Raw genomic sequence first — 26,318 nt, forward strand, 5'->3', positions numbered from 1 at the left:
TTTAGCAGTTTATGGTGCTTTTAACAGCGGAGCTGCTTAAGCCGGAGGTTGGCCCGTATAGCGTAGACCAGGAACAGACCCTGGCGATGACGTCACCGCGCGTTGCCTAGCAACCATTTGGCACAGATGCGCCTCGCTTCACCGCCGCTCCGCACCGGCGCGCGCTCCTGCTCCTGCTCCGTCTAGCCATGACGTCACTTTGCGTCGCCTAGCAACCACATGTGCCTTGCTTCGCCTGACATGTCAACCTTTCGCCAGGCCGCGTCTTGAAGCGCATCGTGCGGCCAAGAGAGGATCTGCGCGTCGGCGGCGAGCCGATCCGGAATACCGTGCCGAAGCTGCAGCCGAGAAGAGGCGTCGTCGAGTCGAAGATCCCAAGTTTCGAGAAGGAGAACGCGAGAGTTTGCGTTTGAGTATCCAGCGTCATCGGGATAGTGACCCTGGCTGTAGCTTGGCCGATCACAAAATCTGCTGTTCGCTCCAGCCTTGCACCACTAGTGCAAACTGCGCTCATTTTTATAATTTTTATTAGTAAAATAGAATTTCTTTCACACTTAACGCCCTAGAAGATGCGTTTGAGGGCTAGAAACGTGGATAGCTACGTTTTTTTTTTTTGCGAGACCTTCATTTAAGCATGCAAGAAAACAATGCTGACTACCAGACTGAATGCTGCCTTTGTCAAGCCCGATTCAATCGCTCTAAGCAATTTAACATCCGATATTGAGAATGAGAGCACAATGGGTTTGCAACACAAATTTTCGACGCCTTCAAAACAATATCTTCAAAAAGTTGTTTCTTGTCCTTATATGTCTGCGATCGATAAGACATAAACTACACGTTGTCACTGAGTGAAATAGCGTGTGTATTTCTGTAAGAAAAATTATCCGTTACCACGGAATACATTACTAAGTACGGGACACTCGAGAAACATACATCATGACAATTGGCAGTATTTTGCTATAACAACTTCTTTTTTATTTGTACAACAACTAAAAAGAGGAGCACTTACCTGGAATAGTGTGATCCAGTAAGCAACCCGCGAAGCCTCCTATTACAGATCCCGATGAGAAGAACGCGTAGATGACCCTGTCGATCACGTTCACCTCTGGAAAATCAATGCGGATTCCACCCAGAAATGAGTTCTCACGCGATACACCATTATGTATAAAGTGAACTTGAATGAGCCAACTACGGGGATATCGGCGAAGTCATATATAACGGAATGACGCAAGTGGGCCACCAGTGATACTTGCGCGCCATCTATCGATACGTGCCTTTTCTATTCCTGTACTGTGACAAACTGTGTTTCATTTTTTTCCTCTTTTTATTTTATACGCCTCACTTTATTTCCTTTCTTGGTTTTCTACATCTCCTGTGGCGTTTACAAACGCCTGCCCTGCGTCAAAAGGGATCAGGACCACTCACTTACTTACTTACTCTATGCACAAGCGCACACAAGCGCACTGCGACGTCCCTGCTAGAGACAGCCTGGCCTGACCAGGACTATCAAATAGAACTTTTTTTTTCTTTCTGCGGGACAGCTCTATCACCTTCGTTGCCTATGAGGACTTGTGCAGCTTCACTGGCCGTCGTACATTTGATAACCATCAACGTTAAAAATTTGTCATTTTTTACTAGATGAAGCCACAAGAAACAATGCCGAAACTAGGTTGCATAGTCTAGTCACTGCAGTATAAGTGGTTCAGGTGTCGATACAATAGCCTTTCGCAACAGCACGCGCGCCCGGCCCTGCCAATATCACACGTTGATATTGCTTGCCGGCTAGCCACACAATATCTCCTATTCCTTCTGCTACTGACAGAACATGGAGAGCAACTTTGGTATTGAAGCAACCTTTCTCTGCCTTTAATCGGGTGAAAAGGGACACACGCTCATGACTAAGCACATGAAAGTAGTTGCATATCTTAAATGATGGAGAAATTAAAAAAAAAACCTTTAGTGATTACGAAGGACGGGTACGCTAAGGATCGTGGACAAAAGTCACTGTAAGTGTTTGTAGGCGCGCGCGGCTTGAGATAAAGCACACGAGCAAAATTTGCGATGTGCGAATACCAGGGGCCCATTTCACGAAGCTTTTATATTCAAAGTGCTATTTGCCTTTGGCCAGCCGCCTTCGCTAATGATATGTCCGACATCAGGTTTTGCGATATCTGCGCTTATAGGAACAACTCTAGCGCAAGAACTTTCTCTTGTGAATACACGCCCATGTTCTTTAAAGCTTTGACGGAATTCTTACAAATATGCGCCATGGTTGCTTAGTGGCAACGGTGTTGAGCTGCAAAGCACGGGGTCTCTGGATTGAATCCCGGCCACGGCGGCATGCATTTCGATAGGGGCGAAATGCGAAAACACCCATGTGCTTAGATTTAGGCGCACGTTAAAGAACCCCAGGTGGTCCAAATTATTCCGGAGTCCCCCACTATGGTGTGCCTCGTAATCACATCATGGTTTTGGCACGTAAAACCATATAATTTAATTTTTTATTTTTATTTTTACAAATAGCCAGTGTTTTATACTCATCTATAGTGCCATTGCCAAAATACAGCTGAAAATAACTTGCGGGTCATGGTGAACTCGCTTGCGGGTCCGACGTGCATTGGTATGACAATGCCCAAGGTGAGGGAGACGCCCACGATGAACACGTTCCGCGATGAGGTCAAGTCCACGTAACGCAGGTGCGCCAGGCCTACGCCCGTCAGGACCGAGAGGAGCACGAGCAGCAGCCCGCCGACGATGGGCGCGGGGATGCTGAGCATGAACACGCTCTCCTTGGTGATCAGCCCGAGCACGATCATGACCACGGCTGCCACCTGGACCACGCGTAGGCTGGCACACTGCATGGACACGAGGCGAGCAAGCGTTTGCCGAGGGGTTCGTTCACACTATTTTGTTGTGTGCCATTCACTAGCGCAGTTTTACTATAGCAGCTCACTGTTGCCGAGTTGGTTACTTCACTTTTCCTTTCCGAAAAAGCGTGGTCAAGTAGGCAATCCAGAAGGACTTCCACCCTGTTTCAAAACCTTACAAGTTCTTCTCTAATTACACGCACTGCCTTTTCCCATGGCAAAGTAAAAGCAGAATTATGGGTCAGGTTCTCATTTCGGGTTGGCTTTCTATACACAAAGAACCGGTCACATCGCATCAGATTGATATGAACGCTTGCCCAGGCGTCACGAGCTACCCATTCTGGGGCACGTTACATCTAAACAAGAACAACAACAAAAGAAAAGCCTTCGCAGACACTCCGGTGGGCGCAGTAGTAGAGTTTCAGGAATACAGCTGCGACCACTTCCTCGAATATGTTCATAAACCTTCATTGCCACAGTATGGGCACGCCGTTATACTGACACAAAAAATGCACTGCTTCCGATCGAAGCGTATATACGATTGCACATCCCCGTGCTCAACTAACAGCAAGAGCCATTTCATGGCTGCGATGCTGTATCGCGTGGCCCGCCAAGACCAACACCGAACAAACATCACTCGTAGAAAATGGGCGTGGGCTACTCCACAGGAAGCCCACTGGCTGTGGAGATGGCAGCACAAGGCATTTGGACAAACGTCGTACCCTGGTGAGAGCGATCAGGCCGAGGTTCAGGTCCTGCGAGCCGCAAAGCACGCCTGTGCCGAAGCAGCCTGCCAACAGGCATCCCAGGCCCTCGATGAATATTCCGCGATTGATGGCACGCGGTGGCGGCGGAGGCAGGCCGGCCACCACCGCGTACGCGTAGTAGTCGCACACCGTCTCCATCATGGTGATGAGGCTGACGAACGCCATGGCCACCATGGACTCCCAGCGAGCCGTAGGGGTGCCCCACTGGACTGCAAAGGCAAAATGAGAGACGTGCGCGCCGTTTTCATTTGGATCAGAAAATGCATTTGTTGAGAAGTTTTCTTCAAGCAATCGAACCATCTTAAGCTGGAGACAAGAGAAACATGGGAAAGGAAATGCTTGAGATGTGTCTTGTTCTTCCGTACTTCCTGGGGCATGTGTCCGTCTTGCAAGCACCAGTTTTTTCTGTGACTGTCGGGCTGCTGTTAGTAAATGAGGGTAGACGTCGTCCTTTAATAAACCACGGATTTTTGTCAACGCAGTCACGGATGGCGTCATGACTGCAGTGGCCTTATGAGAACGGAAGTTACAGCCACAAAACACAATGATGCCTCTTCCCATGACACAACTGCCTTTTCTTGTAACGACGAGACCTCGTGTGCGTATAGATTTACGCTAAGTCCTACACAATCCATAGGTTATTGCCAGCATTGTAAATTTCCTACCTACATTATGGCAAATAGTTCAACTTAGAGCCATTTTTGTCGCCACGATATATATGTATGAACTATGGTTGAGATTAAAATGCAGAAAATAACGAAGAAAAGGGAAATGACAGCGTTCGAAAAGATAACTAGCTGCCGATGGGAGCCGAACCCACAACCTCCGCATTACGCGTGCGTCAAATTATCAATTGTGCTACGGCGATGGCTATGAATACGGCCAGTGGGTATTTATGTGTACTATATATATAACCACGAGCGGCGTTCGAAAACAGTGGCACGCGACCGAGAACGTTTTTCGCTGCGCAGGCAACACAGTGATTCCCTTTAGCTCTGGGCACAAGTTCGTCCTTTAATAAATAGTTTATTTTTTGTAAACCTGTGTTAACTGAAGTCGCTACAATATATATATATATCCGTTACATTCCTGAAATCAGTTGCGCGTGCAAAATGTATCTTCCGCTCTTGTCCGTGTCCTGCATTGCTTTACCTTGCGTAAACATGGTAGAGAACGGAATAAAATCGGGTGGTTCACTGAGATTCGGAAGTTCACTGAGATCTCACGAAGATCCATCGTATGCTTGCGAACTTCCGAATCTCAGTGAACCACCCGATTTTATTCCGTTCTCTACCATGTTTACGCAAGGTAAAGCAATGCAGGACACGGACAAGAGCGGAAGATACATTTTGCACACGCTGTTCTTAGCGGTCTCTTGTAGTGCTGTCGCCCACATTTGCGTTCAGCCCTTCCCTTTGGAGTCTGGAAGACATGTTAAATAATGGAAATGTAGGTTGGCCTCCAAAGTATCTTCCGGCTTTTCCGTAAGACGACAGTGCGAGCATATAACCATATACGAGTGGGAAGCGGGAAGTATAAGGCGCAAAGGGTTTTTGAAGCAACACTTTCAAACTGTGCGTATATTATGCAGCGTCCTTCTTCTCCCGGAATATGATATGATATATGCGCGCACTAGTGTGTTCGCTTGTATCCCCCAAAGGCATTTTGTTGATCACCACCACCATCATCGTCCTGTTTTACATCCTTTGCAGGACGACAGACTCGCCTTGCATTCTGCAAGTTAGCAATTTCTTTGATCTTCTGAATCTATCGTGTGCTTGCGAACTTCCGAATCTCAGTGAACCACCCGATTTTATTCCGTTCTCTGCCATGTTTTCCTAACTTTGGTACCCACTGTGGTAGTCTAATCGACCCCCACGTATCTGCTCTACGCATTGCATTTGCTTCCTATTTACCTCATCAAGAATATCAGCTACATGTTTTTGCCCTATAATTCAAATCCAAGGTTCCCCTCTTCCTATCTCTTATCATTGCACCTACCAATTTCTGCCAACCTACCTTCTTTTTTTTTATTTTGTGCCACTGGGGTCTCTTTATTAGCCTCCTTGTTAAAATAACCCATAGGTTATTATGCTAGCAGAATTCGCTTACTGCATAATTTTATTTTCAAAGAATGGTACTGATTATTCAAGAATCGTTGGCATGCCGTGAGTCGCACTAATCACACCGTAAGCCCAGCGCGCACGAGCTGTGTGAAAACGTATTCCTCGCTCACCCTCTATCACCGTAACTCAGCTCTTCCTCCTACACAACCGTAATGTTTGTACTTGGGCTCCATCGCGTGTTAGCTCTATAGAATCGTACGTAGAGTCACGACGACACACTCAAAAAGATTTCTAGCCAACTACTGAGCAGAAGGTGGTTCGGTGTCACAAAAATACATTTTCCATTAGGCCAGGTTTTGACTTTCACCATGCTGCCATAATACTTGAACGCTCGTAAGACACCGGTCACGAGTTTGGTATATATACACGAATTAACGGCCGCTCACTCACATGGATACGGAACACGGAACCACGTCGTATTTCTTATGACGCTTGCCATGTGATCTGTTCGACCAGCGTGACCTTGCGGGAAAAGGTTGTTCACCGTCAAAAAGTGGCAGACGAACCATACGATGGCTACGGTGACGAAGATCTGTAAAAACGAGTAAGTTTTGTTAAAACCGAAACTCGGTATCTACGCAGCAGTAAAAACAAGACAAAAAAAGTTCAGTGGCGATTTAGCGGTAAAGGCGAGAGAAATGCGTTAGCATTATGTCGCTTGTTTTTGAAGTGCCGGTATTCATGATTTAAACCAAGTTAAACACGTTGCAAAGTGTTGTTCAGGAGCTCACTCGAGAAACGCCCTGCCTTTTCAAGGAGCGAAGTGCAAGTGATGGTGGTCCGGAGCAGACCACCGCCAGTTGTCAGTTGCACTATATCATCATCATCATCATCATCATCATCATCATCATCATCATCATCATCATCATCATCATCATCATCATCGTGAGCCTATTTTCATATCCACTGCAGGACGAAGGCCTCTCCCAGCAATCTCCAATTAGCCCTGTCTTTCGATAGCCGATTCCAACTTGAGCCTGCAAATTTCCTAATTCCATCATCCCACTTAATTTTTGGCGTCCTCGACTGCGCTTTCCCTCTCTTGGCACCATTCTGTTAACTCTAATGCTCCACCGGTTATCTGCCTTACCCATTACATGGCCTGCCCAACTCTTTTTTTTTTCTCTTGTCAACTAGAATATGGGTCATACCAGTTTCATCTCTGATCTACACCGCTCTCTTCCGGTCTCTTAACGTTACGCCTAACATTTTTCGGGCCATCGCTCTTTGCGCGGTCCTTAATTTCTTCTTGAACTTCTTTGTTAACCTCAAAGTTCCTGCCCCATAGGTTAGCATCGGTAGAATGCAATGATTGTACGTTTTTCTTTTCAACGACAGTAAGCTTCCAGTCAGGAGTTGGTAATGCCTGCCATATGCACTCCAACCGTTTTTTTTTTCTTCTGTAAATTTCCTTCTCATTATCAGGGTCCCCTGTGAGTAATTGACCTAGATATAGGTACTCCTGCACAGAATCTAGAGGCTGACTGGCGATCATGAACTATATATATATATATATATATATATATATATATATATATATATATATTAGTCATGTCAGGAGAAACCATTCTTTCGTGGCCCCTTATAATATGCGTTATAAATATCGGGTCACTCGGTTTCCTTTCTACGAGTAGTTCATATATGCGTACTTACACTGTGAAGTAGACGCGCGTATGAAGCGATTTATTGACGTTACGGCCAAAGCCCGGCCTTTATAACTTGATGAAGGCCGGACCCCGGCCGGACCCAGAATCGTTTTTTTCTGGTATGTAACTACATATATACATATACACATACATATACATGCACTTCTAAGCTCACCCATCCCCTCTCTCCCTCTCCCACGTGACCGGCTTCATGGACATACACTTTCCCTTTAACACTCCTAATGTTAACGCATAAAAGACAGTGGTATAGGTTCTCTTACGAGGGAAATTCGAACATACCTTTCGTGTGCCCTCACCCTGTGCACCCCCACCCTGTGTCATTGAACGACATCGAAATGACATCGAAGTCCTAATACAACCGAGGTTGGTATAATGTTCCGATTCTATTCCCTCGATTCTATTTTTTTTTAATGCCCGCTTACGAACGGCCGATCCTGGTGATAACGAAGGCGCAGCGCCGCTCGAACCGAGGAACTTGACCAAGTGTGTTCAGTTCCTTCTTTGTTTGTCGCTGGCTCCAGCGCGCTACATTTACTGGTTCTCTGTCGTTCGATACTTCCACACGGGCAAGGTTAGCTCGGCGACAGCTAGATCTAACTGCTGCACTACAGCCCTCAAGCACACTCGTGTAGAGCGCCGTAGCGTTGAACACCAGCCTGCATTTACGCCATTTACCGAAATATTTTCTTTCCGGCAAGCGGCTACTTACAGGCGGGAGTAATCAGTAGCCGCTGCTGCTTCTTCTGAAAGACCATTGATACTTACCGGAAGGATGGAGAAGAATGTTATGCAGTCGTTCAGCCTCTTGACGGCAGCCATTTCCGAAGATGGTCGACACGGTCTTAGGTAGTGCGACAAGAGCGTGATGAGCGCCGCGGTGCTGCCGAAAAACACAAAATAAATACAATGTTCGCAACTTCAGGCTTAATGTTCGCTCAGCGATGCCGCACTGCATCTCTCAGCTTTCTTATTCGTTTATTCTAACCTCTTCTTCTTTGACCTTCCCAAGGTTTCCCCTGCTTCTGCCTTACAACAAAGCCTCTCCTTTCAGTGACGCCGGAGTAACAAACTGAGCGTAATATTTAGTGCTTAGCGATTCATTTCTCGCTCGGATTTCGCGAGACGATAGATGATTTTGGGTCCCCATCATTCAACAGAATTCTTGGCATCGTTATTCACCTGTTTAGACTGGGCTTTTATTTGTAAACACGCCGCAAATTAAAGGATTGATTGTGCAGCGCCTCATTTCTTCAATAGCGAGGCGCGCATACTCATGGTCTTTATTTTTTATTTTTTCGAGAAAGACAACACAGAAAAAGGTCAAATGTCTGAGTGACGCGGGCAAACAAAACGTGACCTTGTTGCGTAATTTAAAACCTTCTCCTAAAATTGTTAGAATATAAAGGTAGGAAACTTTATAAAAAAAACACCAAGAAAACTTAATTTAACCTCTTGGATCACAAATTATGATGAACTTTCCACTTTCACACCCCTAATATGTTAACCCATAAAAGACAGTGGTATATGTTCTCTTACGAGGGAAATTCGAACATACCACATATGTATGATTAATGTTAAAGTTACATAATCTTATTTAAAGACACTACAGACTCCATTGAAAGAATGTGCAAGTTGTAGGATTATGCTCTTTCTAGTGAGTCCTCATAATTGCGGGAGTAATCAAATATATATTTATGGCACAGTCAGTACGTGCGCAATGAATTATTGGAAGCAAGCCCATTACCAGGGAAGAAAAACTCTTCATTCGCAATTGATAAAGGAACGCGGTGGAACATCCTTTCAAGCGCGGTATAGTAGCTTCAGAAAAATGCTTGTGTGCAGCTGCGAAACTTAATGTATAGCCACATTGCATACACAGGGGATTCAATGTACCCAAAGTTTACTATCCATGCTCGTTTCCTTGCCACCAGTAAAAGGAACTGTAAAAAAGATAGAAACGACCGTGATCCTTGACTTAGGTGTCTGCTAGTGTCACTCACACCTCGGCGTTGGTGTACCCTGGTGCATTGTTCGGGTTAACTTTGTGTTTTCCTTGTGTTAACTTCCTGTTATTAAAGTGAAGTATGACACAGACACAGAGAATGCTGGTGAATTCTTGATGTAAACGATGTAAACTACACAACACTGCACTAGACCCGGCGTCCTCGTCGTTGGAAACACGACGACACACTACACTTGGCCCGGCGTCCTCGTCGTCTACTTCCATGACGAACGGAACTGTCGGGAAACCGAACCCGGAGGAGCGAGCGAACGGAAGTGGCGGGAAACTGCCACGCAAATGGAGCCAAACCACCACCCACATGGGTGCAGAGCAATTAGTGATTTCTAACTGTTTTGTAATCATTCCTGTCACTTAACTAACTCAATTTGTAACTAAAATTATGCTCTGATGTCATATCTATCATCAACATTAAGCAGAACCATCGATTTCATACAGTTTTATGTTGAATTATTTATTTCGAAATTAATTTTTTTTTTTTTATTTCGCACAAACCGGAAGTCGGTGGTCGACTAGAACTCGCTGCCTAAGAAACAAGAGTCATTCGCTGCTCGTGCCACTAAAAAAAGTCGCAGTTTTTATCACCATTGCACTTTATACGGAACCTCACCGCGACGGCGACGGCAGAAATGCGCTTGGAGTGTCCACATGATTGTTATCGCCATAAAGGGAGTTGATTAGACAAATGAGTTCACCATGACTAGAGGGGTTATGCCGATAGGCTCCGTAGTGAATCGGCGTAGTGAATGCGCTAGTGAAAAGGCAAACGTGTGATGCGAGATACTCGGTAGCGGCTATTGCTCACATCGCGGCTATGGTCCAGCTCGTGCTCGCGGGTTCTGTGGCGGCCGAGATGTTGTCGAGGCCGATGAGCGCGATGGCAGGCGTCATGGTGAGAGGTGTGATCCAGCGCTGGAACACGCCTACCACACCCAGCCCGCCCATGAACACCTCAGTGAAGGCGGCAGCGGCTGTGCTGGCCTGCACCTGCAATCGCGCGCCCTCGGACTTTTGTAAGTGTCGGCTCGATGAAAAAATGTGAATATTTCCGTATTCTACATCCTCGCTCAATCTGTTATGCCTTACAATGGACCCTGCCTTCAATCTTCTTGAAAATGAGCTCGGAAACGAGTATACGTAAACTATTTATGCAAATATAGGTGTGCATTTCGAATACCGAGGGTTAAGATGAAAACACAAGATACAGCATGGACATGTCAACTTACCACATGATGCTGCATAAATAATATGTTACACCTATTACTAAGCAAGTCAAAATGTTTTTTTACGACAAGGAACTGCGGAGGTACTTCCTTGCACTGCGTTGATAAAGATGGCGCTTTCAACACCTAATCAAGGTACGAATCGGTAATGTGAACCGACTTGAAAAGCTATTATGTCCCTGAGCTGTCTTCGGCTCAGGCACCTCAGAAGATGAATTAACGTTTACAACTAGTACAAGAGCTACGATTAGGAGTGCCATAGATTATTTTTATGCTTGACGCTTGTCGAACAAAGAACAAACTGCAGTTATTGCTAAGCCCACTTACGATTAGTTTACTCGGCATGCGTTTGCATTGACAAATGTAGTACAAATTTTCATAATCAGGATGCCCACAAGAAGATTAAAACTTTGTAATCAACAGTTACTGAACAAGGGAAGCTTCAGCTGGTTGCCAACATTTTGACAGGGGGACTGTTCGTCAAGGCAAAGGGCGGCCTTCACCCTGACGTTAGAGAAGTCTCCTTTTCGGAGCACTCGCGCCTGTCTGAAGTTTTGGTTGTCCAGCCAGCGTTAATTACTACGAAGTTTCACGCTTTATTTTAATCAGCAGATACACCGAATGCCTGACATATGGTGTTTCTCTGAAGCTGGCCACTTAACTACGGAGAGTAATTATTAAGAAGGCGATTTTCCATTAACTTACGAAATTCAATTTTTATCTTTCTCGCGCGTTCATGCAAAATCACCAGCTATATAAATCTGGTAAGAGAAATAGGTAGAAGCGTACTTCGAGCAGCCTTGTCATCCAGACCTCGTCGTCGAATGTGCTGTTGTCCGGGCACGGGGTGCTGTCAAAATTCAGCTCGGCGAGGACGGGGGATTTTAGGGCCACGGCGCCGCTCTGGATTACGGGAAGCCTGCGAAGGCAATGAGTGTTCGTGTTATTCTCTTTCGTAAAACAGAGGGGTTCTGCCTACACCATTATTAAATGCGAAAGACTACGGCATTATAAGGGGAACTTGAATAGCCCCTCTTGGCCTTGTGCTCAGTCCCCATATTCAGGGCGATCAGTTTCACATTCGTTCATCTCACCAAGGCGCTAGTAAAGAGCTGCTTCATTTGCCCTTGTCGCTTACAGTATTCTCAAGTTGCTTATCGCAATTGCTTTGTTAAGCCTTGTATTCTTTTGGTGTAGAAATATAATTTTGTAATTATTCTGCTCTTCTTGCGCCCTACTTTCCAGGTGGTCCAGAACGACCAATGCATTCGGTTAGGTGGCTCTTTAATCTTTCCTAATCCCTTTATTTAGGTTTTATTTGTCTATCTTTATTTAATTGATTATTACAGTAGCAGCTATTAAGGTACTGCATCCCGGTTTCGTGACTTATGTGGCAGATGTCGACGCGTTTTTTAATCACCTAGCATTCTTCCTTGACGTATTTCGCAAGAAATAAAACAAGAAACCTCCCTTAGTGCCCTGAATTCAATACCGCGTCAACCGCTGTGAGATCGTCGGCCTTGCCGTCATCATCGTCATGGCGATGTCGTGGTAATATTATCATGGAACCGTACCACATCGCCCAAATGTCCACTTTGCTACAGTATGCGCACACACTTATTACGCCTAAGCACTGAAAATATTGGTGAAGTCTACCTTTTCTCCATTCTGAGACGGGACTCAAAACGTCTCCACCACTCCACCACAAGGGGCACACAGTGTCATCCCTGAACTAAAGACACCGCGGTTCGTTTACGGATTCTGGCTATTCTTACGACTATAGAGTTGTTCGAGAAACGCACCTTCACTCCGGTGCATTCGAGTAGGCGCCTGAAGAGTTCGGTTACTAAAATTTCGCTCATGAATTACCACGGAGTGTCAGTGAAGAACAGTGACCACTTCTGTAGAGAGGTGGAAGCGTTAGCCAATTTCTTGCAACGCCACTGAATTTACTTTCTCGAGTAGTGGTGATTTACGGAGGCAGAGAAGTTGCGCTCAAGGGTTATAAATCCTGTACATTACCTCAACATTCCTAACAACAAGACCGAACCGACTCGCGAGGACCGCAAGTAAGCTGTAGGCAGTTGGTTACGCAGTCCCACCTGACTCCAGCGGTGGTCTGGACAAGCGTGCCGATGCCCGAGATGAAGGAGCTGGAGCCCACCAGCAGCCCGATGGCTGGGTTGTCCTCATCCGTGCACAGGTACTTGGACAGTGCCTTGGGCTGGAGCACCGTCATGCCTTGCACGGTCATGTAGTGCTGCCGGAAAGGGACCGACGGCATAGTTACAACAGAGAACTCGAGGATAAGAATTTCTGTTGGGAAATTCAGCCACGATGACGCAGACAGATGGATGGTAGCAGTGTTGCAGTACAGAGCGCCAACTGAGTGGTCATCGAAGAGTTTCTTTAGTAGTGTCACTTCCAGTGTCTGCACCACATTGCACTGCAGCACAATAATGAGCGGCCAGTCGGAGCTCGATTACACGTTTTCTCACGAAGATCGACCACAATGTCCGAGCAAAATGGGTCACGGTTCTCTTAAGGAAGACAAACAATGCCTCGCTAAATAAATCGTACTCTGGCAAGTTACTTGGACTGTACTACTGCTAAATTGTTATGGTTGTTTGTCTACGCGTCTGAAAGCAAAATTACGCCGTCTTATTACCTGCAGGCTCAGAAGAAAGGCCAAAATAAGAATTGGCTGCTCGTGGACGTCGTAAAAGGCGGCCAACTTCTTTCGCTTCCTCTTGTGCGGCTGCTCCTTGTCGAAGTGCAGCATCGCTGGAAGCCGCGGTCGAAGCTTTCCCTGTCGAGAGAAGTATGGCGCGTCCTATGAATTTGCTCACGGCTGGGCATCGAACGTGAGGCTGACACGCTGAATGACCTTTTATACAGAGGAAAAAAAAAAGAGAGACGGTTATTTCGTTACTCGAAATTATGTGAAAGCTTTCTCCTTTACCCACGAGCCGTATGCTTCAGCCGCCCTATAGAAATAAGCCGAGTCAAGATTAGCAAGACGGAGAAAGGACCCGGTATATATATTGGACATTCTACTCGAGCAACTTCCGCAGGTCGCCAATGACAAACGGAGAAAAATGTGGGGCTAGTAGAATTATGAGCAGTAAGATCCTATTGTCTTGAGTAGGGTCCTCGGGCATACAGCCTTAATGTCATCGGGGTATTTATGGGTTTGCACAGAAGCTTCTGAAACTTATCATTAAAAAAATATCAAAAGTGGATGTAAGCAGCCAGCAAGCCTTTAGTTCGTAAACGTCCACGCAACAGAGCCGGCATTTCAATTACGAGAGTGATTTTGCTATGACCCATAAGGTCCAGGACGTAGAATTCCGACATTTTGTGAAAATTAAGAGCTGATACTTAAAGGGACACTAAAAATAAACATTTGATCAGTTTATATTGCTAAAGTACTTGTGACTATACGTCTAATTTTGTTTATTTTGTGGTACTATGCTGCTTATTAGAAGAGGAAACGAACGGTCAAAGTTTCAATTTTGATGTCGCGCTGAAACATGGTATATGGCCCGCACTGCAGTGTGACGTCACAGATTCCAAAGCATTTTATCGCATTTTGGCCGTTGTGGTTCAGTAAATGTTTTTGAAGCTTCTCAAGTTCAGTCTTTGGCTCTTTTATCATGCAATCCAGTCCATTAGTGCTGATAGAAATGTGACTAGGCCTGAGCAGACAGCGTCAAAATGCATGACGTCGCGGCGAACTGGTGCGGATGCTTCGCGGCGGCGTCTCTACCCGTCTTTTGTTTCTGTGCATTTTCTGTCTTATCAAGCGTCTTTTCGTGGTAAGAGTAGCGTTTTTGGTATTCTGGAAGGGCTTTCATGAACACAGCTCAAATCACTTTTCTCTTTAGTGACCCTTTGACGAAACGGTCATTTTACAGCTGAATTGCAGCCCATTGAACATTTCCCTTCAATTCACACTTTTTTTTTTATTTTTCTGTCTAAGTGAAGTTTTCTCTCTGTCTCTCTTCGCTTGCAACATTTAAGACAAGCCACAGAAACGTTGCTTCAACTGCACCCTATCTTGCCTACTTGCTGGCTGAAACGGTTTACCAGCTCGTACCAAACGCGGCTGCGCCCTTAATTAGGGTACCAGTGTATACTTCCCTTTCGACGATCCAACTGTACACCAGCAGGAAATCGTCCAATTCCTCGCATTCGACGATTCCAACGAATTTGACGATCCCGGTTAAAGTCGAATCCCGAAGGCGCTCAAGTGCACTCAGCTCATTCGAATGCGCCGCCGCCGCGGAGGCAGCGATAGAATTCAGATGCGCGCGGACAGGTGGCGGAAGGTCTGCGCGTTCGAAGTTTGCGGGAGCGAGGCACAGATGCCGCCACAACCGCCGGTCGCCACTCACCAGAGCGCGGAAACGATTTCTTGACGATGTCGGGACGACATTTTCCTGCATTGGAAGCATCGATGCCTGCGTTTGTAGCGCGCGACAGAATGTTGGCGGTGTGGATACGCTCACAGTTCAATAGGATGAATTTCGGCTTACGTCTTGCATGCCTCTCGGTGGCGTTCCCGTTTTGTAGTCTGAGAGCTCCTGAGGGGATAGAAAAACGAAAGACATTGCTAAGCTCTTTTTTTTTTTTTAATGACGGCATTGTTTTTCCGGTCGGGGCATTGTGTGTATGCCTGTAGGTGGCAGCCATCTCTCGGCTGCTATTTTCTCATTTGCGAACAATCGCACTTGTGCTACCTACCTTGATGGCACCTAGTCATGTCCACGGTGACCGTGAGGCGATTTGGATGTTTGCGTCCTATTCTCGGGGCCGCTGTATGATACTCGACACTACGGTGTTACGATCCATATCTCTCGACCAGCGCACTACTATCAAAGCTGGCGTTTCTTCGATGCACTTTCTTGTACGTTTAATTTCAGATTGCCCAGTCGCAAAACGTTGCAACTTCTGCAACTCGAAAACAAAGTGAAGCGTGTCACATATATGGCTAATACATCCCTTGTATTACAGCGATACCACATATGACATGTTAACGCATGTTGTTTTGAACGAGCATTCGAAATGATGGAACGGCTATCACTGATCGACAGAAACGTAAGAAGAAATTACTCTTAGCACGTCGGGCAGTCGATCTGTTTAGGACGCTCTTGATAGAAGTGAGTGAGCTGATATTTTTGCTTGTGCTGCTAGAATGCTGAGTTCCACTCACCATTTTGTGGCTTCCTGCAGACTCGATGCGGACCCAGCGGAGAACGTGAGCGTTTGAGCGTGCAGCTCTTCTTCTTCTTCTTCCTCACGTGCCGGCGCGAGCACGCTTGGTTTAGTGCTTCATCTACGTCTTCATCTTTTTTAAACACAGCGGGGGCTGCATAACAACAATAGGCGGTTCTGCTTCTTCTTCCTGTACTTCCGTATTTTTTACATGTATACTAAGCGCTGGCGTTCATATTAAAGATTAAAGTACTCTTATTTCTACTTAGGTAAACTTTTGGTAAACCATAATAACCCTGTCAATGCTTCGCCTTTCGGGAGAAACTCATTTTTTTTCCAGGAAATGTAAGTGCTATGTCTTCGTATTTTGCATGAAGCTTGCCCATGAGGCGTCTGTTGTGTTCATATTGTTCTCGCTCATGGCTACAAAACAAGTAAGCACTCATTCAAGTAAAGCAAGTACGCTTCAGTGGTTCAATTGTGAGGCGTCATTCATCTCATATTCTTGATAATACTTAAGATGAAGCAAAGAACAGCGTAAGGACAGACAGCAAACACTTATAGCGCCCGAACTGCACAACGACACCATTTTACCTCCATTACACTAGGAAATGATCGACAGACAGGTGCTATGACCATCTGAATGGACAAACCTGTACAAGGCTTCTCTACCCGGTTTCACTTGAGATGTTGGCCATTGCTGTGCACAGAATATGTCAACTAACTTTCGCTGATGAGTATTATTACTTGGTAACTTCTCGCCAATATGTTGGATATTTTGCAACTCATTTTGCATCATTCACAAAACTTTTCATTTGTAAGTGCTGCTTGCTATTGGTAGGCCGCCTATTATAATATTATGACCTACAGGCCTATTGGCTAGGATCTGCTCACGAATAGTTCTAGCGTAAGAACGTTTTTGGGCGAGGTCACGGGATCGAATCCCGGCCACGGCGGTCGCATTTCGATGGAGGCGAAATGAGAAAAAACCTGTCTACTTAGATTTAAGTGCATGTGTAAGAACCCCAGGTGGTTCAAGTTCTCCTGGTGTCTCACACTACGGTAGACCTCGTAATCAGGTCGTGGCTTTGGCACGTAAAACGTTCGCTACAATTAAAACAAATTGTGAATAGGGGCCCAGTGTTATGAAGTGCTCCCACGACAAAACCGATAACCCCTGGGGCCTTCCCATGGGATCGGGATCCAGAGAAGTTCCTATTTACTGGATGAACACATAATTAATTTACTTTGGCGAAGACTGGCGCTGTGCTAAGCTCGCTATCTTTGTACAGTGTCGGGAATGCTATCGGCTGTATACGTCGGCGCACCCGGTGCCGAGTCAAGCGAAATCTTTCGGAGAAGATGGTATCACCGAAAGTGATCGTTCGACAATAGCCCCTAAATAAATCTTACCTTTGCTCTGTAAGGTACGCCACCACGGCTGGTCCACACGACGGACCAAATTTGACGGACGAGCATGACGCGGCTTATCCGCAATGACTTGCACTGCCAACAGAACATCTGTCCGTGTGTGCGACGTAATTGGGCGGCGCTGAGCCACGTAATGGCTCGTCCGCGGTATTTGGTCTGTCGTTTGAACTGAAGTTCCTATATAGTGTGAACCCGTACGGAACGTGTTCGTTGCCGCCATCCACTGGGCGTTTGTTATCGTGATGGGCCGTTTTGCATTGCCGGCTCATCGAAACTTCGCTTCCACTGATTCCCACACTGCGTGTGATCTTCACGATTCTTTTTCGACCTTCTTATTTCGTGTGATCAGTCACTTCACATTTTTTGCTCTTGAAACAAAACTATAAAAAATTAAATATTACAGAGATTTGTCTAGGCTTTGTTGGGGATGAATATGACCGCAGAGTTACAAGTCAGAATTTACCACGTAATCTCATGTTCAGAAGGCACATATACTTTGACAAATGAAATGTAGAATACCGACACGATTGCATCTGAATTGTTTGTAAGCACAGTGGTTAGCATTATACGCCAGCAGGTGCTGTGAAAGTGCTTTGAAAAGAAGCACCAATTTTATTTAACAGGAGGGACGTGCAAAAAACAACAAACATTTGACTTGCTCACTCGCATGACTACGTGCAGCACACACAACACATTTCCTAGCACACAGCAGTGAACACATGATCTTGGGGAAATTATGAACCTGAACTAGACGAGGTTGGCTTTCCTCTTGATTTTCTTGAAGAACATAAATTTTCTGATGGCAACCGGTGCTCTTTGTTCACAATAAGGTGGAGGTCCGTCGTCTGTTAAAGCCTTGTGCAGCTTGTTGAAGAAAACTATTTCCTCCTTGGGCGACTGAGACCAGCTCAGGTGGATGCGCGTCTTGAGTAGGTAGTTCAGCTTTGGCGACAGAAGCGTCTCGTCGAGGCGAGAGATTTTGAGCAGGATGAAGGCGTCGCGGTTCTCTTCGAGAAGCGTGTACTGAGCAAGGTCCGTTTCGAACTTGCACCAAGGGCTCTGAAGGAAGCTGTTGGAAAGCACCAAGATAATCTTTCGGCTTTGCTTAATGCTCTCCAGGATGCATTCGCTGATGTTGCGTCCGGCAACGAAGTCTCGGTCGTAGACGCAGAGCTTAAGGTTTCCTATAGCACTGCACTCGAGCTGGGGCAGCAGCCTGCTGATGACCCATTGAGTGTCACTATTGGAGTAGGAGACGAATGCGTCGTACAAGTACGCCTTGTTGGCGGCAGAACACGCCGTGGACTGCGACCGAAGCCAGCGGTCGAAGCGGCGCCTGTAAATGTAGCCAGCTATGAGTAAGCTGATGAAGACTAGAATAACAATGCCCACACACGCGATACTGACAAGCACGTTTGGCTTACACGTTCGTTGCAGGAGAGAGCTGACGGTGAGGATAGCCTTCCCGCCCAGCTCTAAAGGATCACTACACGCGTACAGCGTAGTGTATGGCAGATAACGTACCGTGACGTTCGTATCCTTCAGCCACTCCAGGAGAGGGCGGATGCCACATGTGCACGAAAAAACGTTTTCAGAGAGGTCTAGGATGTGAAGGCGGTCAAAGCTTCCCAAAACGTCGGGACTGAGATACTGGAGTTTGTTAACCGACAAATCTAAACTCTTAAGCTTTTCTAGGGATGACTTTGCTGGCTTCCAACTGTCTATGAGGTTTAGGCGTAGATTCAGATGCTCGAGGTTATGGCTAGTTTCGAAGAAGCCGTCGGGAAGCACTGATATTGAATTGTTCGACAGGTCCATGTACTCTAAGCTTTGAAGATCTTCAAATGATAATGACGTCGTCAGGTCTGTTAGCTTGGTTTCAGAAAGTATGAGAGTCTTTAAAGAGCTTATTCCTTGAAACGCCCTCATATTAACAGAGGAGCCGGGGCGAAATATAGGGTTTCGACTGAGATCGATGTGCTTAAGCTTATTAAGGTGCTTAAATACTCCTTCAGGGAGTGAATCTATAGAGCATTTCTTCAAGTCCAAGTTCTCTAAGCTTACCAAACCCCAGAATGTAAACTCTGTTAGTGAAGGCAATGCTTTGTAACGGAGATAAAGCTCCCTAAGGTTAGACATTTTGTCAAATACGTAGTCGGGAACATCGAGTTGAATAAAACCCCGATCGTAGCCGCTCAAGTCCAATACCTTTAGTCTTGGTTCCAGGATTCCGGAAGGAATCCCTAGAAACTGGTTCCTGACAAAACTTATTTCTTCAAGATTCGGAAGGTTGGCTACAGCCTTCGGTTTAAAGTCCCTTATCTTCCCAGACTCTAGCACTATACACTTCACTCGTGGCATGAGGGGAAAGAAGTCTTTGCTTAACGTAGCGTCTGTAAGCCGAATAAAAATAACTATTTCCGCCGTTGTCCGAGACGCTGCTTCTAAGATTGTGTACGTGGCAGTCTTCGAAACTGGCTGACTGACGTCGATAACTCGAAAAGTTTCTTGAGTAATGTTGGTGATGACGTCGACGATGTTCTCGAGCTGCATGTTTAAATTGTCCCTGAAGTAAAAGCCCTCTAAATGCTTGAGCGGCTTTAGTGCATGAGGGTGCATGAACGCCAGCATGTCGCACAGGTTGATTTGGAGGTGCTTGAGCGACGAATTTTTCATGGGAACCAGATCGTGCTCCTCTATGCGCCAGATTTGCGTGCCGCCAAGATTCAAGATCTCGAGACTGGGCAGCACGTGAGGACTGATAGCCGCCACTATAGTAGAAAACTCGTGCAGCCACGTTCTGAATAATATCAAAACCTTCAGGCTGTCGAGGCCGACGAACGACTCGCCGGACAGGAACTTGATGGGATTGTCGGCCAGGCTGAGGAAAGTGACGTTGGAGAAGCCGACGAACGACCTCCCACGAATGTTGGTGATCTTGTTCTGTAGCATCTCCAAGCGGCGCACGTGGTGTACAGGACCGAAGCCTGCGAAGCTCCTCTCAGAGAGGTAACGCACTGATGTGAGGTGCATTGCAATGCCAGACGCCGGCACGGGCCACGTGGACATGTCGACTATAGGCACCTCGTAGCATTGGTGCCCGGTGATGACCAGGCCGCCGTCGCTGGTGTGCTGGATGCCGCAGTTGTTGCGCGACCAGGCGGCCAGCAATTTGCCCGTGCCGACGGTCAGGGCAACGGCGTACTGCGGCGAAATGTAGAGTGAGTCGAGGGTTCGTGCCCGGCTCTGAGATGGCATCTCGTCCCGCTTCCAGGCCCGAGAGCCCGGGCCCCAAGCCAGTAGCCAGAGCCAGAGCCATGCCGCAATAGTAGGCGCCTCTCGCATGGCCCTAACGTGCCGACCATTGACGCCGCCTGCGTAGGCGCAGAAGAATAGTTAGTATACTTTCGTTAGAATATAAGCAACCTCCTAATCTTCTGTTTGACTAGCTCAAATTCATGTGTCGTAATGGGCTCATTACATCAGACTGAGGCGAGTAGAGTTTACGAAGGCTGTAGCGGCCCAATTAAACCTTTAACATAAGATGGGATAGATTACTGCGCACTACTGACAAGAAAGGCTGAAATTGAACATATGATTACAAGAAAACTTAATTTCCTACTTACTCGTTGCATCACGAGCTAACGTTGTTCATGTCCCTGCTTGCATGATCATTTCACGTTTCTGCATCTGCAAGACTCTCAGGCAGCCGTTCACAAAGAAGATGAACAGAGTAACAAAAATAGAATGTCTTCGTTATTCGTCTGAAATAGAAAATTATTAGAAAATCACAGACCTTGTGAGTGCGCAAAAATGTGCGTATCCTCATAAAAATTTGGTCAGACTGTCCATAGAATGTTTATAACCTGCCTGTAGACTGCTTATGGAATAACAAGCTTGCATTTTGTCCCCAATCATTCAGTCTTTCTTTAGAGTAGATGTCTGCAGATTTGTTAACTGCAAGTATGGCTAAAAGAAGGTTATTTACCAATGCTGGTGGCAATCTATAGATATTAGGCGCTCGAAAGCATATATTTCTGAGTGTACATGCATGTCCATGATAAGTGTATTAAATTTATATAGGCTTAATTTGCTTCTACGAGTGCATTTTCGCCGTACTTTACAAAACGGGCAACTACTTACCTGTAGTGATGTTCAACCACGGTAAAGGCTGTCTCTCATTGTTAACACTCCCGACACCTCCCGCGGTTGTCTCTAGTTGGCAGGTAGGCCGGATCACGAAGGCTTTTCAAATCCATTGTGAAGAGATCTTTGGTACACTGCGGTGAAATAGCCAATAATATGCAGTTATGCGACAAAACGAATCAAGCTTGGGTTTTTATGACATGAGAACCTTAAAGTACCCATGGGCGCCGCAACCCTCAAGGCTTAAGGGCAGATGAGACTGCATACAAAGGCTCCTGTGCAGATAATGGTTCGTCTCTATGTCATTTCTGGTGCTCAAGGAAGATCCTGGACGTAGTGACGTTTCCGTCGGTTCTTAGAGTTAAACAATGGGTTGCTTTGCGTCCATTGGGGCCCTCTGTTTTAGACATACCAGCGTCCGAAAAATAACGCAAGATCGACAATGTTGATAAATATTCAACTTCCTATTTCAAAACTCGCATAGAAATTCTTGACCAAATTATTATTTTCCCGCAGCTTTTAAACGTTTTTAATGATGAAAATCTGGTGATCTTCTCAAGAGAACATGTAATAATCGTGAAGCATAGCACCGAGATTAATGACAACAACTTCACGTGAAACTAACAATAGGAACGAAAACAAAAGCCATGGTACTACCAATTAAGTTTTGTGGTTTTCAGAGACAGAGTTTAAGGTTAGGGCGTGGTTATCTGCTACAAAAACAAAGAACGGATATCACTGGTTTGCATGAAAGCCGGGATTTAGATTCATGTCAGCGATTGATATAGGGTAGCCTGTCCTTTTGTCTACACTTATCACTTGCCTCCGCTTGATAGTCAAAAGGATGTAACGTGAGTACAGATAGAATGCGTTTTCACATGAATGCATGCCACTCACGATAGAAGGTACTGCACTATCCGCCTTTCTCGAGAGCTCACAATTCAGACTACACGGTGACGTCCGGACGTATGCACAAAAGGGGAAACAAATTCACTTGACTCCGCTGAAGCCAACCGTGTGTTACTAGATGTTTTTGAAAAAAGGATCTCCTGCCATGCAAATGCATCGGCTTCGTGCCTAACCTCACGACTACTACCCTTACTTCGCATGGTTAAGGGGCAACCAATGTAAGGCGAACAACGCAGAAAAATACCGTACAGCGTTATGGGGAATTAATCGCTGGTGTCGACCGGTCAGGGGGTGGATCGGGGAGCGAAACCGGTTGCTCGTGAAAGTAATTGCGGATTGGCTGGTCGGAGGCTCGGCAAACTTAACGCTGGCCAAACAAACTGCTGCCACAATAACGTCCTTACGTGTGAATAGCTTTGCGAACTGGGCTGCTGACTGACTGACGCCGGCTTTAGATTTCGTAAGGCTGCACGGTTTTAACCAGCCTCTTGCAAGATGGAGGCGAGCTGTCGAGCGTCGCATAACATCTCCTTCCGCGAAACAGGCTGGCTCTCTCGATGTAAACGCCAACGCGCGCGCAAGCCGTACATAAAGTCAAAGAAGGAACAAGCACGAAAGAAGGAAAACAAGCACACAAATCAAGAAAGAGAAACGATGCGCGACTACAGCGTGAGCCCATCACCCCGAGCACATCTCATATACCTCAAGGTCGCCCACGCAAGCCAGCAAGCGACGCAAAAGGGAGAAGCGCAGGAGCTCCACAATGTGCTCTTTCCTCGATTCCACAAACCGTCTAATGGCTCCCTAGTCGAGCTCATTTTACTTTGTCGAAATTAAGGTGGTCGTTTGCCACCGGCCGCATGGGTGTTTCGTTATTGTTTGTCTGGTCGGCACATTTGCTGGATGGAATATTCCATCGCTTGCCGCTGCCAAGGGTCTGTCGATCCTGGTCGACAGGGGCCGCGGAAGCTCCTGACGTGTTGGCCTAGTGGGACAATGCATGGCTGCAAGACGCTTTTTCTTCTCGCTTCCGCCAGGGCGTATTTCTGTTGCCCGGTTATGACGCGACAACAAGAATATTTTTGGTGATGTCACTTTCCTCTCACAAACCTATTTGATTGCGTTAAATTTTTCAAAAACGGAAAGTCTGATACCAACTTGATCGAAACGAAGACGACACAGCATCGGTACCGTTATTGTCGTAGAGTGGTCTGGCTGGGTAACTAAAGTTAGCAATTTTTCTGGAGTTGTCAAAATATCGAAATCGCTCAGTCAACTGTGAAACAAAAGGCTATAATTAGTACCAGACCAGAATGAAAACTCGCTGCTCGTCTCACGTACTATCAAAACAGCGCTAGAAGAGAAGAGGACAAGGAAAACGAGCTACAAATACAAAACGATTTAACCAAATTATCGCTGATACCATCTCCAGACTTTCAGCATCTCGGTTTTTGCTGCAATAAACAGTGGAGTCCTTCTCGGCACTTGGAAGCCACATACACCAGATTACGTTATCGCATCCCGCAATGGAATTTCTACTTACATAGAGCTGGTCTGACGACGTCCCCTCTATGCCACAATTGTAAGGAAATTGAATCAATAGACCACTACTTTTTATCATGCCGACAATATTCAAACCAGAAAAAGATTTTACTCAAAGCTCCACTCTGCAGAATAGGATTAAAATTAAGTATACCGGTAAGGAAGGAAGGAATGAGGAATAGACAGAAAGGCAGGGAGGTTAGCCAGTTCTCAGACCGGCTGGCTACCCTGTGCTGGGGAAAGGGAGCAAGGGGAATAAAAGTAATACCGGTATTATTATCATTTGGGGCCTCGACCCCAGGCTATAGTCACAAAGGCGTTTGTGGCACAGTGTTTCATTTTTTTAACTGAAACAAAATGATTACCCCATTACCCTGCTAATTATTTTACCTTTATTCTATATCTATTAGATCAGCATTCATTTCACTGAAATTGGTTTCTCCAAATTCTTTACTAACATTGTACTTATTCTCTCCTTGATTGTAACCTCTTTTAAATGTCACCCTTCAGTAAGTCTAACTGATCGCTGGCATACTAGTCTAGATATTCCAAAATCTTATTTTTTTCTTTTACTTTGCAGTTCTCATTTTCAAATTAGAATTTTCTTTAGCTACCTACTGCCGCCCTATTCTTGGCATATCCCCCTTAGTAGGTACGAGCCATAACAGAGGATCATCATCATCATCATCATCATCATCATCATCATCATCATCATCAGGAGCATGGTCTCAACACAAGTTTCTTTCTTTGTTCTCGGCTGTTTTAGTACTGATTTGTCAAGTATGATCGTTTACCATCTATTGCCCAAGTTTCCCTGCTACTGCAGTTATCCGTGGGTCTATCGGTTCCGATAGCCACTACAGCATATAAAGAAGTACGCTATAAGCTGGTGTGAAGTACCAAGTATCGCACTTAGTCGTCACATGTGGAATCTTGATGTGCGAATAAGTTAAAGTAAAAGTTAAGCATCTACCATTCCAGCGCCTTCGGAAGCCATCGTTTACGAACCTTTGTTTATGAGAGTATTAGGTGCCTCATTAAGACTATACACCAAAGCCTGTGCACCTTGTTCTGGTACATTGTACAGAAACAACGTATAGAAAGTTTTGGTAGTGTATTTTAGTCAGCGTCATAAATGCATATTGGCGTAATTTCGATCTCCATAAGAAGTCATAAAAACTGTAGGCGATGGCCCTGACAGGCCTCCAGTGCGCTCCTACAAAGCATTACCGACTGTGAAGTTATTTATGAGACCTTTATGTCAGCGCTAGAATATTAACCAAAGTATCGTCCTTCGAACACATCTTAGAGGAAGAATAAGCCATGACCGACGTGCCTGCCCACAGGAGGAGAAGTATCTGCACACCCCTTACCGTGCGTTATGCCGTCAACATCACGTAACGGACAGCACAGCTAAGTGCTGTCTCTGAATACAACACTCTGGGTTCAAAGCGTGATGCAATAAGTACTCTACACATCATCATCATCATCATCATCATCATCATCATCATCATATCATCATCATCATTAGCCTATATTATGTCCACTGCAGGACGAAGGCCTCTCCCTGCGATCTCTAATCACCCCTGTCTTGCGCTAGCTGATGCCAACTTGCGCCTGCAAATTTCCTAACTTCATCACAGTACTATCGACACATGAGTGATAGTTAATACAACACTTAACGAACCTCCTCTTCAAAGCCAAAGAAATCGAAGAACGATAGCCTACCTCACCTTCTCTACATTGTTGGCGAGCATGACTGGCAAGAAACTCAAGAACAGAACCGCTGCACTTATAAGCTGTATCATTTCACTGACACTGCTAAGATTCGTTCATGCTCCCTTGCGTTAATGAAGTGGCTCGTGCCAAGCGGATCTACTCACGTTCTCATAAGCCGAAGCGACTGGAGAGCGCGGCTGCTGCAACCGACCGGCGAGAAATCTAACGTGCGAATGGGGAACAACTTCGGTATCCCGCCTTGTGCGGCCGTGGTGGCTTTCTTTCTCTCGTCGCAGTCGACCACGTTCAAGGGCGCACTCCTCACTACACACACGTCGCTCGCTCGCATCGGGCAGCAGCCGGTTACCTCGGCGGCACTCCGTCGGAGGAAACCCCGCCGCTGGTCTTCGCTGCTTTCTCCATGCGCGGTCCGAGGCTACGTCATCAGCCGTGTCCCCTCGACGTCACTACTTTGGCGGGTCTTCACTCTTTGGCCGTTGGTGTCATTCGGCGTCGCCTCGTGCGGTAATTACGCGGCTGCTTCCGCAGTGCGTCCTTTGAGGTCGAAACGTCATGCTCCGGCGTCGTTGCAGGTGGCGAGTCGATGGATTTTGCTAGTGGAGATGCGGTGACGCACTCTCTCAAGAGGACTACGAAGCTATCTACGGGTATTTCTCGCCCGTG

General features: G+C 46.2%; 2 protein-coding genes across 5 annotated transcripts in view; both read right to left on the minus strand.

Annotated features, from left to right (window-relative positions):
* Positions 1-2,537: 2,537 nt before the first annotated feature.
* On the minus strand, positions 2,538-17,766 carry LOC119448474 (solute carrier family 23 member 2). Its single transcript, XM_037711757.2, has 11 exons — positions 15,886-17,766; positions 15,209-15,256; positions 15,068-15,112; positions 13,339-13,479; positions 12,773-12,930; positions 11,460-11,589; positions 10,253-10,434; positions 8,193-8,307; positions 6,151-6,292; positions 3,590-3,843; positions 2,538-2,855 (listed from the first exon to the last, which is right to left on the minus strand). The coding sequence occupies exons 1-11, from the start codon at positions 15,886-15,888 to the stop codon at positions 2,538-2,540; spliced, it is 1,536 nt and encodes a 511-aa protein (XP_037567685.1). The 5' UTR covers positions 15,889-17,766.
* A 143-nt stretch (positions 17,767-17,909) lies between these two features.
* LOC119449697 (toll-like receptor 2 type-2) overlaps positions 17,910-26,318 on the minus strand; it is a 63,060-nt gene continuing 54,651 nt past the window's right edge. The window contains exons 1-3 of one of the 4 annotated variants that reach the window (XM_037712934.2): positions 25,799-26,027; positions 21,462-21,598; positions 17,910-20,692 (exon numbers count right to left, since the gene is read on the minus strand). In XM_037712934.2, the coding sequence (XP_037568862.1) occupies positions 18,066-20,663 (2,598 nt within the window). In that variant the 5' untranslated portion in view covers positions 20,664-20,692; positions 21,462-21,598; positions 25,799-26,027 and the 3' untranslated portion in view covers positions 17,910-18,065. Of the gene's footprint in view, positions 21,599-25,798; positions 26,028-26,318 lie in introns of those variants that run through there. The other 3 variants (XM_049665377.1, XM_049665375.1, XM_049665378.1) reach the window with 3 other exon arrangements.

This window comes from Dermacentor silvarum, chromosome 4, assembly GCF_013339745.2.
Source record: "Dermacentor silvarum isolate Dsil-2018 chromosome 4, BIME_Dsil_1.4, whole genome shotgun sequence".
Taxonomy (NCBI): domain Eukaryota; kingdom Metazoa; phylum Arthropoda; class Arachnida; order Ixodida; family Ixodidae; genus Dermacentor; species Dermacentor silvarum.